This window comes from Nelumbo nucifera, chromosome 3 (assembly GCF_055504915.1).
Source record: "Nelumbo nucifera cultivar China Antique chromosome 3, China Antique-T2T, whole genome shotgun sequence".
In the NCBI taxonomy this organism is placed as follows: domain Eukaryota; kingdom Viridiplantae; phylum Streptophyta; class Magnoliopsida; order Proteales; family Nelumbonaceae; genus Nelumbo; species Nelumbo nucifera.
In genome coordinates, this window is record NC_142651.1 from 110,067,602 (window position 1) to 110,084,594 (window position 16,993).

At 40.6% G+C, this 16,993-nt stretch overlaps 1 protein-coding gene across 2 annotated transcripts; it reads left to right on the plus strand.

The window, feature by feature from the left end:
- The first annotated feature begins 1,365 nt into the window (after positions 1-1,365).
- HASPIN (Protein kinase superfamily protein) lies at positions 1,366-16,672 on the plus strand. 2 transcript variants are annotated; one of them, XR_016083432.1, is made up of 14 exons: positions 1,366-1,634; positions 1,762-1,848; positions 4,873-4,969; positions 5,481-6,043; positions 7,435-7,558; positions 7,925-8,034; positions 8,832-8,943; positions 10,575-10,667; positions 10,752-10,813; positions 10,928-11,058; positions 11,252-11,322; positions 11,415-11,471; positions 16,041-16,107; positions 16,223-16,570. XR_016083432.1 is itself a non-coding variant. In XM_010272669.3 (14 exons), exons 1-14 carry the CDS (start codon positions 1,492-1,494, stop codon positions 16,352-16,354), a joined length of 1,845 nt encoding a protein of 614 aa, XP_010270971.1. In that variant the 5' UTR covers positions 1,367-1,491; the 3' UTR covers positions 16,355-16,672. The 2 variants fall into 2 exon arrangements, 1 of the variants encoding a protein (XP_010270971.1); XM_010272669.3 differs by having other exon boundaries at positions 1,367-1,634; positions 11,415-11,467; positions 16,223-16,672.
- The last annotated feature ends 321 nt before the right edge of the window (positions 16,673-16,993 follow it).

The following is a 16,993-nucleotide window of genomic DNA, read 5'->3' on the forward strand; positions in this document are numbered from 1 at the left end:
TATTATTTATTATTTAAAACATAGAATTTTATATGTATTTCTAGTTTTTATTATATATTTATATAATTATATATAATATATGTTATAAATATAAAAAACAATAAAAAAACTGATCAACTGAACCAATGGTTAGTCGAACTGTTCAACTGGTTAACCAATCAGCTTCAGTTTGGGTTTGGTTACCAATTTTATAGAAATCGATAATATCGGTTCGGTTTCAAAAATAAGCCTACGGATAAATGATAATAGAAAAATAAACTTTCCTTAATCCTCGCATAAATCTGAAAAAAAAGAATATAAGTCTTAATCACTTTCCCCTCTCAAAATCAAAAAAATGAACTCCTCTAAATATTAATACATTGAATGACATGGGACAAAAGCCTGGCCCATAATAATCCATATCCAAACTGTTTTACCATGTTTAAAATTCTTTTACTTATTTAGGGAAACTCATTAAAAAATTCCAATATCAATTCCGACATTGTGTGGTTTGACATTTGGGCTTCCCTGGGCCTGGCCCAATTCAATCAACCTTATTTCACGTCAATTATGGCAGTGTATGTAACTTGGAGCTAACTTCGGGCCTCCCTATCCCTGGCGGCCTAGCCCACTATAGTCCCGATTTGAATCTAGTTTCAATCCACAGGCACAAGGTGAGTGAGGCATGGGGGTTAAGTAGCCCCGACAAAAAGTCGACCCAACCCACGAATTCGATTCAACACAGCCTGAAAAACATGGTTTAGCTAATTGAATCTGAGAATGAACTGATCCGATTCGAAAAAACTGGGACAGGTTGATTTGGGTCATGGGTCAACCCATTTGACTCCATTGTTGAGTTTAATTGGGACTATTTATGTATTGTTAGAAATTTCTGCATTAATGTTTATTGTTTAGTCTTTAATCTTTATTTTTACTCTTTTAATTGTTAGCGGTTAAGGTTTTTTATTTTATTTTTGAAAATTTAAGATTAATCCTTTTAATTTTGATATTTTCATATATTTTTCTTTATTTTTAAAATTTTAATTATTTTTTAAAATGATTCAAATTGACCCATGACTCAACCCTAACCCAAACATTTAAGATTAGGGTCCAACATCTGGCCACCTAAAATGAAATTCAACCTGACCCGACCAATGCAACTCAATTGCCAGGTCTAGTGTTAAGGATGTATTTGGTTTGAAAGGTAGGGAACCAAAGACAATTCAAACGGATCCATATCGGACGACTGACGAAAATAATAAAAGTAAAAAAAGATTGATATCTCACATTCTGACTCTTATCGATTGTGATACGGAAAGACATGACACCGAAAAAACTCTTAACTAATTAACCCGCATCATAATTCATAACACGCACGCCCTCTTCTTCCCTCCCAAAAACACATTCAAATTTCTCTGATACTCTCGGTCCCCGTGTCATGATTTATTGATTGGCTACTTAACACTAGTCTTTGCATCTCTCTCTCTCTCAAAGTCTCAATATCTGTCTGTAATGGCTTCTTTAAGAGATGCACGAAGAGAAAATGATGATGGGCTCGATTTATGGTCACAAATCGCAGCTCCTGATAATGGGCTGCCCCAAATGGCAGTGACTTACAGAAGAAGAGTAGAAAAGAAAAACGCAGAGATACCCATGTAGGTGTGAATGAATGAAGAGAGAACTTGTTCTTATTTTGAGTAATTTCAGTTTCCCTTTTGCTTATGCGCTTGTTTGAGTTTCTCTTACATCGTGCGCTTATTTTCTTTGGTTTGTACATTTCAGAAGCCGGATCGAGAAAGACAGATGGCCCAATCGTTTGAGCTTAGCGCCAAACAAAAGAATCAGTTGGAACCGTTCTCTTTCTACGAGGTTTGTTCTACTCCTTGTCAATTTTGTTAACTTTGATTGAACAGGGTTTGTTAACTTTATAGTTATTTTGTGGCTTGTTCTGCTTCTCTTTTAGTTATCTATGAATATGCTCATTCTATTTACCAACTGCCTGAATGGTAGTGGTGGAAACGATATGGCTTTTTTTTTTTTTTTTTGATGTTAATCCACCCTTTTGAAATGGATAGAGGGAAAGAAAATGCAAATAGAAAAAAGCCAAAGAAAAAGAGAATGAGAAGAACACCAGAGAAATTACATCTTTATTCTACATTATAAAACAAGAGAAATTACAGCAGAATGACTCACAGAACCTCACCTTCCATACACCCTTTCAATCTCCCTACACATCCATGTATAACCCACACTCAACACCCAACACTTACATTCACAGAGAAATGAATTGTTGAGGTGATTATAATGGCACAGGGTTGCCCCTATTTATAGTTTACATCGGTGGTAGAAGGGGGATTTTTGAAAATTTTCTATGCCACAAGTTAACCACCATCCATTACCAATTTAATGAATGCTTTGGATTAGGCGGTTAAATGACATTCACCGCCATTTTATTGCCTATGCACCAAACGGTGAAAGAAAGTGGTCTTCACTGCTTTACATTTTCGTTGGGCCATTACCTATCATTTTGGTGGGCCATCAATCGGTGGTCTCATGCATGGGCTCACTGATTATATTTTCACATTCTTCCACTTTGGAGGTGATTTATCTTTATAGTGCAAAATACACTCTGTATAATAGTCGCCAACCATCACCATCTTTCAAGTGACTTTTAAGTCTTAAAAGAAAATCATGCACCAAACAAACATCTCATTTGTCATAAGTTTCATTGTTGTAGTCAAATGATCTCTCCCTGTTTTTGTCATGAACCTGTTAGCTTCCACTACTCGTGCAATGTTTGGTGCACACCATGACAAACATAAGGCTTCATACTATTGATGAATATGGTATATGAGACATTTCTGTCTTCTCTACTTCGGTGCTAGGAAATTGATTTGATGACAATTTGCAACCAATAAGAAATGGGGTATTGGTATACAAATTTTCATGTTCTTCCCATCCCTATACACCATCATACCAAGAATCTGATTGGTGGCCCTCAAATCATTCATGTCAAACTTCCTGGACACACGACCTTTCAATGTTACTTCTTTGTTAGCACCTACAATGAGCATGTTATTGGCATTCAATAACAAGATAATCAAGTGACCATCACCAATACATGTGTAGGCATTATGATCTACTTAACATTTTTGAAAAACAAAGCTCATGATGAAGGAAGCAAATTGCTTGTATGAACACTTGGGTACTTGCTTCAAATTGTAAAGTGATTTGGTTAGATGACAAACCATATCATTCTTGTCTTTTTCCACACAACCTTCAGGTTAAGTATTATCGCTTCTTCCAAATTACCATGGGGAAATGCAATTTTAACATCTAACTGCTCAATTTCAAGTAAAGCACTTTAGCTATACTTAATAAAATATGGATAATACTCAAACAGAGGAGAATATTTCATTGAAGCCAATACATGGTTTCTGAGCATACCATTTAACAATTAGTTGAGATTTATATCTCTTGTACACTCATCTGAAACCAATGGCCTTTCAACCCTTAGGTACTCTAACTAACTCCCAAGTTTTGTTCTTTTCAATTTCCTTCATAGCCAATTGCCAATAACAAGCATATAGACTTTCACTAGCTTCCTTGGTCAACCTTGATCACCATGAGTCTCACTATTAAAAACCTCAATTCTCTTCAGCATTGCCATCAAAAGTTGCATTAAGCTGTTGATCATAAATCATGTTGAAAGGTTCTACTTCAACCTTCCTTGTTGTCTTCAAGCTTGGCCATGAACTTTCTTTTTGCGTCGAGTCTTAGTTGAGTACACCATCTTGGCTAATAACATTATAACAATATTATGGACAGTACTACAGTAAGATCCCACAACTTGTACCCATTTGTACCTTTTGTATATTTGAGAAAAATATACTTTTTGGATTGTGCATCCAAATGAGTCATTTATTTTTGGAAATTCACACATAAGTTTTACAACCAAAGGTATACAAGCTAGAGTAATCCATAGGGTTTCCTAATCATACCTCTTTTGAAATTTTGTAATCAAGTTCTATAATAGGAGTGTGATTTACTAGATAACATGCCCTGCTGACTCTTTGTTTTGTTGTGGAGTTTGAGGATCTATATACTACCTTTCTATGCCGTGCTTATTGCAAAAACCCTCCAAAATCTTTCAAAGTATAATCTCTCCCATAATTGGTCCTCAGATACTTAATCCTTTTCCAAATTTGGTTTTCAATTGAAGCTTTGAATTTCTTAAAGCAAGAAAAAGTGTCACTCTTCAACTGGAGCATATACACCTACTCCTTTTTGGAGAAGTCATTGATAAATGAAGCAACATATAACAAACCTTCCAGACATTCCACAACAACTCCCTGAGTATGAGAGTGTATTTGATCCGATACCTTTCTACTATTAGCTCTAGACTTAGGAAAGCTATTATCATCTTTAATCATTATCATGAAAGAGGTTTATACCATCCAGGAATTTCAACCACCCCACCACCAGTTTTGAGTCCCCTACTCCCCTTGTATCAGTAGGTATTCCACGCCTCCAAGCTTATTTGCTTTCTGCACTCTTTGAACAACCACTAGTAATTCAGCCTTTATAGAGTCTCCAACTCTCAGCGCACCCGAGAAAAAAGATAAAATATTCCCAACCTCATTTTTGAGGACCCTACCTATACCAGAGGGGCCTGGATTACCAAGACCACATCAGCACATCCATCAAAGTTTAGTTTTACATAGCCTTCAAGGGGGCTTCAAGGAGGGGGGGGATAATGGGTTTAGCAATGTTTTTATTTTTTTTATATGAAATCAATGCAATGGTTGGCCTTGCCTTGATGTACTTGTGGATGGACTTCTCTCTCTTGGAACTAAAGGGACAACATTTGATATTCTGCTTTGTATTGAACAGAGGGAGGACTAGTATCATCATTTCCTCTGGAGTGGATTATGACCATCAGCCAAGACAAAAAGAAGCAAAAAGGAAACAAAAACGGGCTCCTCTCAATGTATGGCTTGAGCAACTCTTTTTTCTTTTTTCAGCTTGCATGTTATCATCACTCTTTTGATTACTATCAAGAATAGTTCATGAATAAATTATCTGGAAAAATTATGATGCTTTTGTCCATGTTCTGAAACTTGTAATGACATCCTCAGGTCAAAATGATGTTTGAATTGAATCACATCAATTGTGACTCTTAAGATCACCTGTGTTTTCAGCAAACTTAATAATAACCTAGATCCAGAATCTAACAATGTGTTTGACACTGAGCAGAGTGGAACAGGGTTCTATATGGTTTGGATAAAGCTTAGTTGAGTGCACACACACACACACACACACACACACATATATATATATATGCACTCAACTATGTTGGTGGCTATATGAATCCTGTCCTGCCATTGCACTCTATCAAGAGTCAGATCTTCTAACTAGATTTCTAGATTGGATTATAATTAAATTTCTTTGATATGACCTTCTAATTTCTTTCTTGACTTTCTTCTGTCTGTTATCTTTAGAAAACGACTGTACACCCACCAAATTTTGAGAAGGAGCGGGCGTACTTCCAAGAGGTTGATTCCTTGGAGCTGTTGGAGGAAAGTCCCTCACCAAAGCACTTGGGTACATGGGTCATGGGCATCCAAAGTAGTGAGGTTGTTTTACCACATCTGCCTTCAAGATTAGAGAAATGGCTAATCTCCAAGAAGTTTAACTACAGTTGTGGGCCTTCTGGTTCCTTAGCTAAGATTTTGGAAACTCCAATAATGCCTATGGAATCAATTTGCAGTGATGTTTCCAACTCTACAAGACCTAAGGAACAGGTTTCTCCTGATATATCTTCAGATTTTCCTTCTATATCCAACAATGTGATTGAAGGGCATACTTGCTCACAGACACACATGGAAGGTCTGAGTACATGTGATGACAACTGTGAAGATATTGGACAAGGCTTAAAAAATCTATCTCTGATATCAGAATCTGAAACCCTGGATGGTGATCATAAGGTCTCATTTGCAACATTGTTAACAATTTGTGGGCAATTGGCTCCTTCAACATTATTGGATGTCTTCTCCCAGTATTGGTTGGTTTCTTCCTAAAATACTTGAATTTTTTTTAGTTGTCCTTTATCGTCTTAATTCTGGATTATTGTTGTTGGATTTGCATTTTACAGAAATATTCTTGTTTTTGGTCTTTCCTTTTCATTTTTGCAACTTTGTTATTAACTAGTAGATGTGTTTCAAGACTACTTAATGGTTTTTGAGACATTTGTAACTTCAAGAGTTTGGTTTGTTAAGATTATGATATCATGAAATCTCAACAATGACCAACTTAAAAATCTCTTGGGTTACAAAATAGATTGATTCAATGATCATAGGATTTAGCAATCCATTCGTTCATCAAAGAGGAGGTTTTATTAAAGCTGAGTTATTAGCTCTTCTCCAAATGTTTAGATTGTTATACTCCATTGACATTTCTAATGTTAAGGCGGAGGATTATGCTCAGATGGTTATTGCGTGGATAGGATAGGGGGTTGGGGAATCACGGTATATTGAACATTGACACAAGAGGCTAGATCTTCAGCGTCCAGAGTGAGTATGCCATTTGTGTGGATGTCCAGATCAGCCAACTCATTGGCAGATTCATGCTTCTTTTTGTACATTTCTTGTGATCTTTAGCTCTGTTCTTTTGTCTTTAGGTTTTTGAGAAGACTGTTGTTATGCTTTCTTCCTTTCATCAATAAAGTTAACTAAAATAGGTTATTACCCAATGTTAGTCCCAGCTATCAGGTGTCTTGGGAGGTGTAGACTGGATTTGACCTAATCTTTGCTATACTTTTTTTTGCACAAAGTGGTACTCTCATACTTGAACCTATGGTCTCCTGTTTTTAAGCCCGAGATTTTAGCATTACATTAAGCAATGGTCCATGATGAATAAAGTTAACTGTTGCCCATAAAAAATTCCATCCTTTGTATTCCTCTGGATAGTTATGATAAACTCTCATTAAGCTTAATGGTCAAAATGATCTGTTTGCGTTAATTTTGGGCTTAGGAATCTCCTAGGTTGGTTTCATTCACTAAAAGTTTGTGGACTTGAAAACAAATCTTCTCTGAGCAACTCATTGGAGTCATTGTTATGGTAGTATTCTGTTATTTTCAGTGATGATTTATCAGAAGATGCATAAGGATCCTTCTTCTTTCTTTTATTTTAAATTTGTGTGAAGGTATCAGCATGTTTCAACTTGAATATATAATATGATGTTGGTCATATGTTTCCTTTTATATTTTCTCCTTTCCTTCCATTGTAGAATTTGGAAATACATTTTATGAGCTCAACAACTCCAAACTATCTAATTATTTGGTGCCAAGAATAACATTTTTTGCTTATTGATAAAGAAACAAAAAGTGTTTGTTTGATATAATTTTGGAAGATGGCATTGCATTTAATGGAAATTTGAAACTTTCTTGGGATCAGTGATCCAAACAGTATTATCAAGATTGGTGAAGGAACATATGGAGAAGCCTTTAAGGTTGGTGCAACCGTTTGCAAGATAGTGCCTATAGATGGGGACTTTAGAGTGAATGGTGAAGTGCAAAAGGTATCAACCATTTTCTTTTGTCTTATGATCTCAACAATGAAACTCTGAGGATATAGATATACATTTAAACATAACCACATAAATGATTAATGTTGTCATTGAATGGCAGCTGTGCAGCTTGGTGTTTTAATGAAATTATGCTTCTTCTTCTTCGTCTTCTTCTTCTTTTTTAATGAAATTATGCAATAACATAGACTTCAAATTCTTCATCTAATTCACCACTGGAAGTTGAAGTTTTCTTTTTCAGTTCTAATACTTCTAATCTCGCCCCTCCAAAAAAAAACATTGATGTTAGTTGTATTGTAATTTAGAAAGTGCTTCTGTTATTCTTATTATTTCATGATTTTGTCACTCATCTTACTCCAGGTGTCAGCTGAATTGCTTGAGGAGGTCTTACTTTGCCAGACTCTTAACCGTTTAAGAAGACATGATGGTCATGTTTCAAATGCATCTACAGCATTCATTGAAACATTAAAGTATGCCAACTGCCTAAATCTCTCCTAGTACCATGACCATGCTATTTGTATTTTAACAGTTCCAATGGGACTTTGGATCTACCGCAAACACTGGCACATGTGGGATCCATGTGTACGGAACACTGGCATGTTCATTAGTTATGTAGCTCGTTTTACACACCGGTGTTTGAAGCAGATCCTGACTGTCCCAATGGTGGTTAGCTTTCCTGGTTTACTGATTATGTAGGAGGACTGAATATGTTGTTTTCTGCCAGATTAAATGGTTCCTAGGTTATAACACCATCAACCAGTTAACTATTAGCTGTGAGGCATTAAATGTTGATTCCAGTGCAGGTTTTGTCCTGCTCTGGAACTGAAGTTGGATCTGAATTGTGTGAGATCCCAACATTCAAATGAAATGAACAGAAAAAAAATATATTAACTCAAAAACTCTTTCCTCTTTATCCTATTCCTCTCTTATTCTTCCTAGTTTCTCTACAATACTTCTTTACACTATATTATCTGCTTTCCTAATCTATGTGCATCTCTTTACATAGTCTATTCAACTTATATTTCATCAGATCTTTTTCTTCTGTTTTTATTTTAAATTTCCTCAGAGAAAAAAATTTCAATCAACTTAAAACACCAAAATTACTTTTCAACTATGCTTATAAATACAATATGCCTTTTTGTTTTTCTGTGGATGGTATTCATGTCATTGGTTGCTGCATCAAAAGTGTTGAGACTTTGGATTATTTTTACATAAACTTGTAATTCCTTTTCTGTTTCCTATAAAATGGTTTTGTTTCATCTTTTAGTTTGAAGGTATGCCAAGGTGTTTATGATGCTTCACTGATCAGAGCATGGGAAGATTGGGATGAGGAACATGGCTCAGAAAATGACCACCCGGGGAAATTCCCTGAGAAACAGGTTTTTCTTCCATAACCAATTAGAGTTTATGCAGATGTTCAATAAGTGTGAACTTGACTAGGAATTCACCCATGGAATTTGGCCTTTTCAACTCACCGAGTCAAATGATGCTTGAATGCCAACAACCCTTAATGTAGAATGTTACTAAGATTCATGCTCATTGGCTCAGCTGGTTTTTGCATTACATGCTAGACAAAATTCAGATGTATGTATGCACATCCATAGTTCATACATATACCAGTTTCTTGATACAATGGGGGTTCTTCCACCAATGAAGGGTTTTTTTGGTTAGGACCATGTAGAAGACTGAAGACCTTTTGGATAGTCTGGACAAGCTAAGTCCTCATTTGCATCAACTCTATCTACCCCACCTTACCCTGTGTGGAGCATTTTCCATATTATGACAACCATTATATACTTATTTTTAGAAAAGAAAGACCTCTCTTTTGGTACCTTCACCTATATCACCTACATATGGAAAACATGTTACATTTTTGGTACCTTCACCTACATAACATGTAAAGCATATTCAAATGAGAATTTAAAAATAAAATCAAACATATAAACATTTCAAGTATGTAAAACCCACAATCTCTTTTTTTCCTCAATTGCATTACTTCAAGTAGCTAATGTGATGTAAAACATGTTGCATTCTTGATTCTACGGGCCGCATTTTGTGCCACGCCTCTCGAGACAAGCCCAAACAAGTCCATGTTGGGGTCTTAAATTCTTAGTTCTCACACAAAAAATAATGTTTTTATAAGTTTAATTGTTTTTTTAAGAAGATATTTTAGTAGGATGAATGAATGAATGAACAACATTAGCAAATAGGGGGTTTTCGGGCCCTAGCATGGACTTGTTTGGGCTTCCCTCGAGGGGTGTGCCACCCCTGGCCCAACCACTAGGTTCAAAAAAAGCAAAAAAGCATCAAATTTTCAAAAGATGCGCATGCCTGGGCTGAGGTGCAAGGCGCATCAGGTGCATGCCTAGGCGTACCAGGCGTGCGCCTTTTGAAAGGGCTGCGCCTAGGACCTAGGCGAGGCACATACCCTAAAATGCGCCTAGGCGCGCCTTTTAAATGGGCCTTTGGCAACCTAAAATACCTTGAACCTAACCTTATTAATGATATTATGTTCTATGCTCATCTTTTAGAATGTTGAGAAAATTAAAATATCCCACTATATTAATGTTGGGGAGCCGAAGTCATCCAATTGTATTATGTACAGTTGGAGTCTTGGAGCATTGCACGTCTGCTGAGAAGTCTACAGTTCAACCTTACAAAGCTTAGTAGTAATTTTTCTTAATAAAATTACTTTAATGTATCCCAACCTGACAAATCTGAGTTGTGCTTTGGGCTTAGCATTGTGCAGCTCATGTTAAAACTCGCTAGTTTTTAGGCTGGCTGGGGTTGACCTGCCTTACGATTAGGAACGGTGGGCTCTGGGCATAATCCAACCTACACAGGTTTGTGACCTAAGTAGACCATGCCACTTCCCTCTATCTAACCGATCTAATTTCTGTTAAACCACTTCAAGCATAATGCATATTGGCCCTCGGAAACTGTTTAACATGGGTGGTTTTGTTTTTTCTTCCCCTTCACCCCTATTTTCATCTAATTGGTTTCCTTTCAGTGTTATGTGGTGTTTGTATTAGAACATGGAGGCAAGGACCTTGAAAGCTTTGTGCTTCTAAACTTTGATGAAGCACGGAGTTTATTAGTTCAGGTAAGCTACTCATCTCTTCCCCTTTTCCATCTGTTTTCCTAACCTCTGATCCACAATCAGTTATTGTTTCATCTCTGAACGCAGGTTGCAGCTGCCTTAGCTGTGGCAGAAGCTGCCTATGAATTTGAACACCGTGATCTTCACTGGTAGAGATGCAATCCCTAAGACTAGGTTCTTCAACTGTTTTCTACTTATAATACAATCCATGGTTGCACTATGAATTCTTTCATAAGAATACTGTTCTTTGAATTGGTTTTCAGGGGCAATATTCTTTTAACTCGCAAGGATGATGAAACAGTAGAATTCACTCTTGAGGGAAGGAGAATGTCGGCGAGAACATTTGGATTGTCGATATCAATTATTGACTTCACACTTTCACGCATGAATAATGGTCAATAGCCCTTTTATATTTATATCCCACATTAAATGGAACAGAATGGTGAAACAGGATTCATGTAGCCGATCTCATATAGTTGGGATAAGGCTTGGGTGATGATGATGACCCATTTTATATCTCACAACTCTTATGTCTAGATATAAGGCTTATTTTGCATGATCTATTAATGCGTTGTCATGTTTTGCAGGAGAGGCCGTATTGTTTCTGGACCTATCTTCTGATCCGCTTCTGTTTGAGGGTCCAAAAGGAGATCAACAAGTAAGAAAAGGAATAGATCAACATGCAAATTTTTTCAGCATCTTTTAGTTTTAATGGACTCCAAAAAACCGATATTTTACATTTTGTTGTAGGCAGAAACATACCGAAAGATGAAGGAGGTTACACAAGAATGTTGGGAAGGCAGGTAGGTACATGGATAAACTTATGTTTTCCTCTGTTGTTGAGTGGTTACATCATCACTTGTGGTTTCAGAATGTATATATAGACTTCTAAACAGCACCTAAAATTGAATTTTTATTGGACAACTTGATATATAGAACGGGGTTTTGGGCAATAAAGAAAAAACACATCCATAAAATAAGCACTACTGAGATGGTGACATGATAAGAAAGTTGATTGAAATGGTGTTAACCATGTGTATAGATGGCCAATGACTACACAAATGAGGTGAGGCTTGTGGGAGCAAGGGAAACACGAAAGAGAATGTGGGTTGAGGTAGATAGAAAACATGAATTTTATCCAACATGGAACATGGCAGCTGAAGTAGCTTGATTAAAGGCACCACTTTTTCTGCCACCTCACTCATCTTCACGGCTTCACCTGCCAAGAGCCAAGTTTCTTTCTTTATGTAGTTAGCTCAAACAAACTCTAACACTTCACAGGAGAGTCCCATTTCTTCCATCTTGTTGTCAACGGTTATTGTGTCTATGTGAAAAGTCTAGCACTTGGTAGAGTGTGAGGCTGATAGAGACGAACTGTCTTGGTTGTGAACCTAAAGTCTCATCTCTTGCGCCACATAAGTACGCTGTATGGCAGTTAAGCTGTTGTTTTCTGAAAAACTAGGTTTTCATAACAAAGGAAAATGCGTTCATGGACCTGGAAAGGAAGAACTTGTATGAAAGTATCCCCTAAGAAATAGAATTTTGACTACAATACCAAGATGGGTGATGAGGGCAGATTTGGCCCTCCAGTGAAATTGTGACACGTGGCACCTCGTGACAACTAGGCAAGCACCCAGGCAACAACTTACCAAGTTGGTCTCCCCCCCGGGCACCGGTCTGGCTGGCCTGGCGCGACCTGCCCGCGGCCCACGGGCGGCCTGGCACAGCCTGGCGCGGCCTGAGCAACCTGCGTGACCTGGCCGGATCAGCCTGCCACAGGCGCCGACCTGGCAACCTGGCCCGGACACAGGCGCCGACCTGGCAATCTGGCCCGGACACAGGCGCCGACCTGACAACCTGACCCGGACACAGGCGTCGACCTGACAACTTGACCCGGACACAGGCACCGGCCTGGCAACCTGGCCCGGACACCGACCCGTCGACTGACAGGTGCCAACCTGACAACCTGGCCCAGGCGCCGACCTGGCCGCCTGGCACAAGCGCCAACCTGACAACCTCGAGGAGTTCATCACCGTACCCCGGTTCTGACGGGATATGACGTCTTACCATTTGAAGGCTTTTCACCCACCTAACCCGCGAGGGCACCACTATATAAGGACTCCGACCCCCAAAGCCAGAGGGGAGAAAAAAAGGATGGTAACCCCCGCTCTCTAGTTCTCTCATTTCTCTCCAAGCCCTCTGTAATCAGAATGCTAACTTAGGCATCGGAGAGTCCCCGCCGGGAAAATACCCCCGGGTCCTCTGATTCAGTTCCCGCAGGTCTCTCAGCTCCCGCCGTCTACAAAGGAGAGAAAATCACCTTACGCGGAGGGTAGTCGGGTTGCGTTGCACCAAGGAGCTCCACCATCCTCTAAGTTGCAGACCGCCTAGGAGCAAGTCAAGTGATGAGTTCGCCATCAGGCAGTTTGCCACCAGGGAGCATCACCAGGCAGTTCGTCACCAGGGAGCATCACCAGGCAGTTCGCCCCCAAGCAGTTCGCCACCAGGGAGCACTACCAGGTAGTTCGCTACCTGGCAGCTCGCCATCAGGCAGTTCGCCACCAGGGAGCATTGCCGGGCAGTTCGCCACCAGGGAGCATCACCAGGCAGTTCGTCACCAAGTAGTTCTCCCCTAGGGAGTTCGCCACCAAGTAGCTCATCACCAAGGCACGTCACCACCAGGTCAAACACGAGGTACTTAGCCAAAAAATTTATACATCACAAAAAATGGTACGTGACTAAAAACGGTTACATCAATTGGCGCCGTCGGTGGGAAAAGCTAAGTTCTCATCCTACCAAAGCTAAGTCCTCACTCTTTTGAAGATATCACTTTATATTTTACATTTTTTAAGAACTCAAAAACTATGCAGGGGGCTAACAGACTAAGTAGCTCTACCAACCTTACTTTCGATTCAGATAATGCCTCATCAGTCCTCTCCGCAAGGTCCCCCTACAAAGATGAGCTCTTCGTGGCTTCCGCGGGAGTTGACGGCCAACAAACTACATAGGCGCCCTTACCGGTCGAGCCTTCCAAGGCTCCCGTGTGAGCTGGCAACCTAAAGTTAGTAGTGCTGCCCCCGAATGTCGAGCTCCTAGTAGCTTCTTGTAGGAGTGGGTGACCGACATTACGAAGCTGATGCAGCACAATCATAGCTTGACACCTCACAGGCAAAGCCTACGGGCCACATTATTGCTTAAGACCCGGTCGCCTCTCCGGCACGAGCAAAGTCAAAAAAGAGTAGACTACAAGTCAGTCCCAAAAGCCTACGGGCCACATTACTGCTTAAGACCTGGTCGCCTCTCCGGCACGGGCAAAAATAAAAAAAGAGTAGACTACGAGTCACTCCCAAAAGCCTACGGGCCACATTACTGCTTAAGACCCGGTCGCCTCTCTGGCACGGGCAAAAATAAAAAAAGAGTAGACTACGAGTCACTCCCAAAAGCCTACGGGCCACATTATTGCTTAAGACCCGGTCGCCTCTCCGGCACGGGCAAAAATCAAAAAAGAGTAGACTATGAGTCACTCCCAAAGCCTGCGGGCCACACTATTGCTAAATATCCAATCGCTTTCTCAGCAGGAACAAAATCAGCAAAAGTGAACTATAAGTTGCCCCAGAGCCTAAGGGCTACACTACTGAACTGGCGGAGACCCCCTTGTCTTACTGGCAGCTCGCCACATACAGGCAGCTCCCAAAGCCTAAGGAATTGGATCAAAACTTACTAGCTCATCGACTTACGGGCCAAAAGAAATCTACTCTCTTCACTGAGTTACTCTCAGCTCGGGAGTGGGGGGCAATTGATGAGGGCAGATTTGGCCCTCCAATGAAATTGCGACACGTGGCACCTCGTGACAACTAGGCAAGGACCCAGGCAACAACTTACCAAGTTGGTCTCCCCCCCGGGCACCGGCCAGGCTGGCCTGGCGCGACTTGCGCGACCTAGCTGGATCAGCCTGCCACAGGCGCCGACCTGGCAACCTGGCCCGGACATAGGCGCCGACCTGGCAATCTGGCCCGGACACAGGCGCCGACCTGACAACCTGACCCGGACACAGGCGCCGACCTGACAACCTGACCCGGACACAGGCGCCGGCCTGGCAACCTGGCCCGGACACCGACCCGCCGACTGACACAGGCGCCGACCTGGCAACCTGGCTCGGACACCGATCCGCCGACTGACACAGGCGCCGACCTGGCAACCTGGCCTGGACACCGACCCGCCAACAGACACAGGCGCCGGCCTAGCAACCTGGCCCGGACACTGACCCGCCAACAGACACAGGCGTCGGCCTGGCAACCTGGCCCGGACACTGACCCGCCGACTGACAGGCGCCGACTTGACAACCTGGCCGCCTGGCACAAGCGCCAGCCTGACAACCTCGAGGAGTTCATCACCGTACCCCGGTTCTGACGGGATATGACGTCTTACCATTTGAAGGCTTTTCACCCACCTAACCCGCAAGGGCACCACTATATAAGGACTCCGACCCCCAAAGCCAGAGGGGAGAAAAAAAGGATGGTAACCCCTGCTCTCTAGCTCTCTCATTTCTCTCCAAGCCCTCTGTAATCAGAATGCTAACTTAGGCATCGGAGAGTCCCTGCCGGGAAAATACCCCCGGGTCCTCTGATTCAGTCCCGCAGGTCCCTCAGCTCCCGCCGTCTACAAAGGAGAGAAAATCACCTCACGCGGAGGGTAGTCGGGTTGCGCTGCACCAGGGAGCTCCACCATCCTCTGAGTTGCAGACCGCCTAGGAGCAAGTCAAGTGATGAGTTTGCCATCAGGCAGTTCGCCACCAGGGAGCACTGCCGGGCAGTTCGCCACCAAGTAGCTCATCACCAAGGCACGTCACCACCAGGTCAAACACGAGTACTTAGCCAAAAAATTTATACATCACAAAAAATGGTACGTGACTAAAAACGGTTACATCAACGGGCATTCAGTTATGTTGCTCGAATTCTATATTCAAAAGTTAATATCATGAAGCCAATGTATTTAGGTCTTCTGATTTGAGACTGATGCACTCTTACTGGGTCACTCTATTAGGCGTCAGGCAAATTACTCTCCTCATGTGTTGGCCAATAAAAGCTATACAGTTTGTACTCATATAACGACTTGGTCATCTTGTCCTGACTTCTTGCTATCTGTCTACCACCATGATTTGCCTTAACCGAGTTTGAATGAATTTAATGTAATCTTGCAATTAAAGAAAATAAGGAGTCCTTATTTATTACCAGGTTGACAAGCTGTTCCTGTTTCAAGAATGTTTTTTTTTTTTCCTTTTTGAATCAGCTATTTTTGGGGCATTAATTTTGTCATGGTAGAATTTTTTTTATAAATACTGACCCTTCCGACACTTTACTTGTTTTGACCAAATAGTTTCCCGAAGACAAATGTATTGTGGTTGCAGTATTTGGTGGACATTTTGCTGTTGAAGAAATCATATGTAAGATGAAAGTTTATTTTTCTTTTGCCAATTCAAAAATTCTTTACCACTAGTTTTGCTTTTGACCCTAGTAAAAATGCAAGAAAGTAAGCGGGTAATCTTGTTTTTGGGCCAGCAACGATCTTCCAAAGATGAAAGAGATCTTCGTTTGCTGAAGAGACGTTTAACCTCGTATTGTTCAGCGAGAGAAGCCCTAGACGATGCTTTCTTCAGGGACTTGTTGATTGAGCACAAGTCCGATAAGTGATGAGCGAAGGTCCAAAAAGAGAACGTAGCAACTAAGGTAGGTATATATATATATATATTTGGTTTTCTTCATTTTGAAAGCTTCCCAATGGGAAGTGATATACAAGTCTCGTTTTACTTGGCTTGGAAAGAACCGGTATGAAATTGGAAAAGGAAAATGTAAAAAAGCAGAAACGTTTTGTACAAAGTGAAATGAATGGGTCTTCTTTTCTTTGAATTTATGTAGTTTTTACCACCTAAAATGAAGTGGTTCCATTCTGGTTCTCCCTTGAACTTGAAGAAAATTTCAAGAAGTGAATTCCTATTGTTTTGATCCAAATTGGGAACGGGGAACCACTCTAGATGATGGCATTATGGGGGATCAATTGCCATTAAGATCAATAAAACACGATTCGATGTCATGTGCACCTAAGCTCCCCAATATTCAAAAAGCAAATGCTAATTGTTGATCCAGAATCTTGCAAATTCTTTTGGCATCAAACAAAAAAGTATTTGTAATCTATGATTTTTGGATGAATAGCCACCTTTTAAAGTTGAGGAATTGAAAAGAACGGTTGTTATTTCTGGGTGGATGATTTTGAACTCCAGAGAGAACAAGTTGCTGGAGGGGGGAGAGGCTGCAACTTTGTGATAGCCTTTC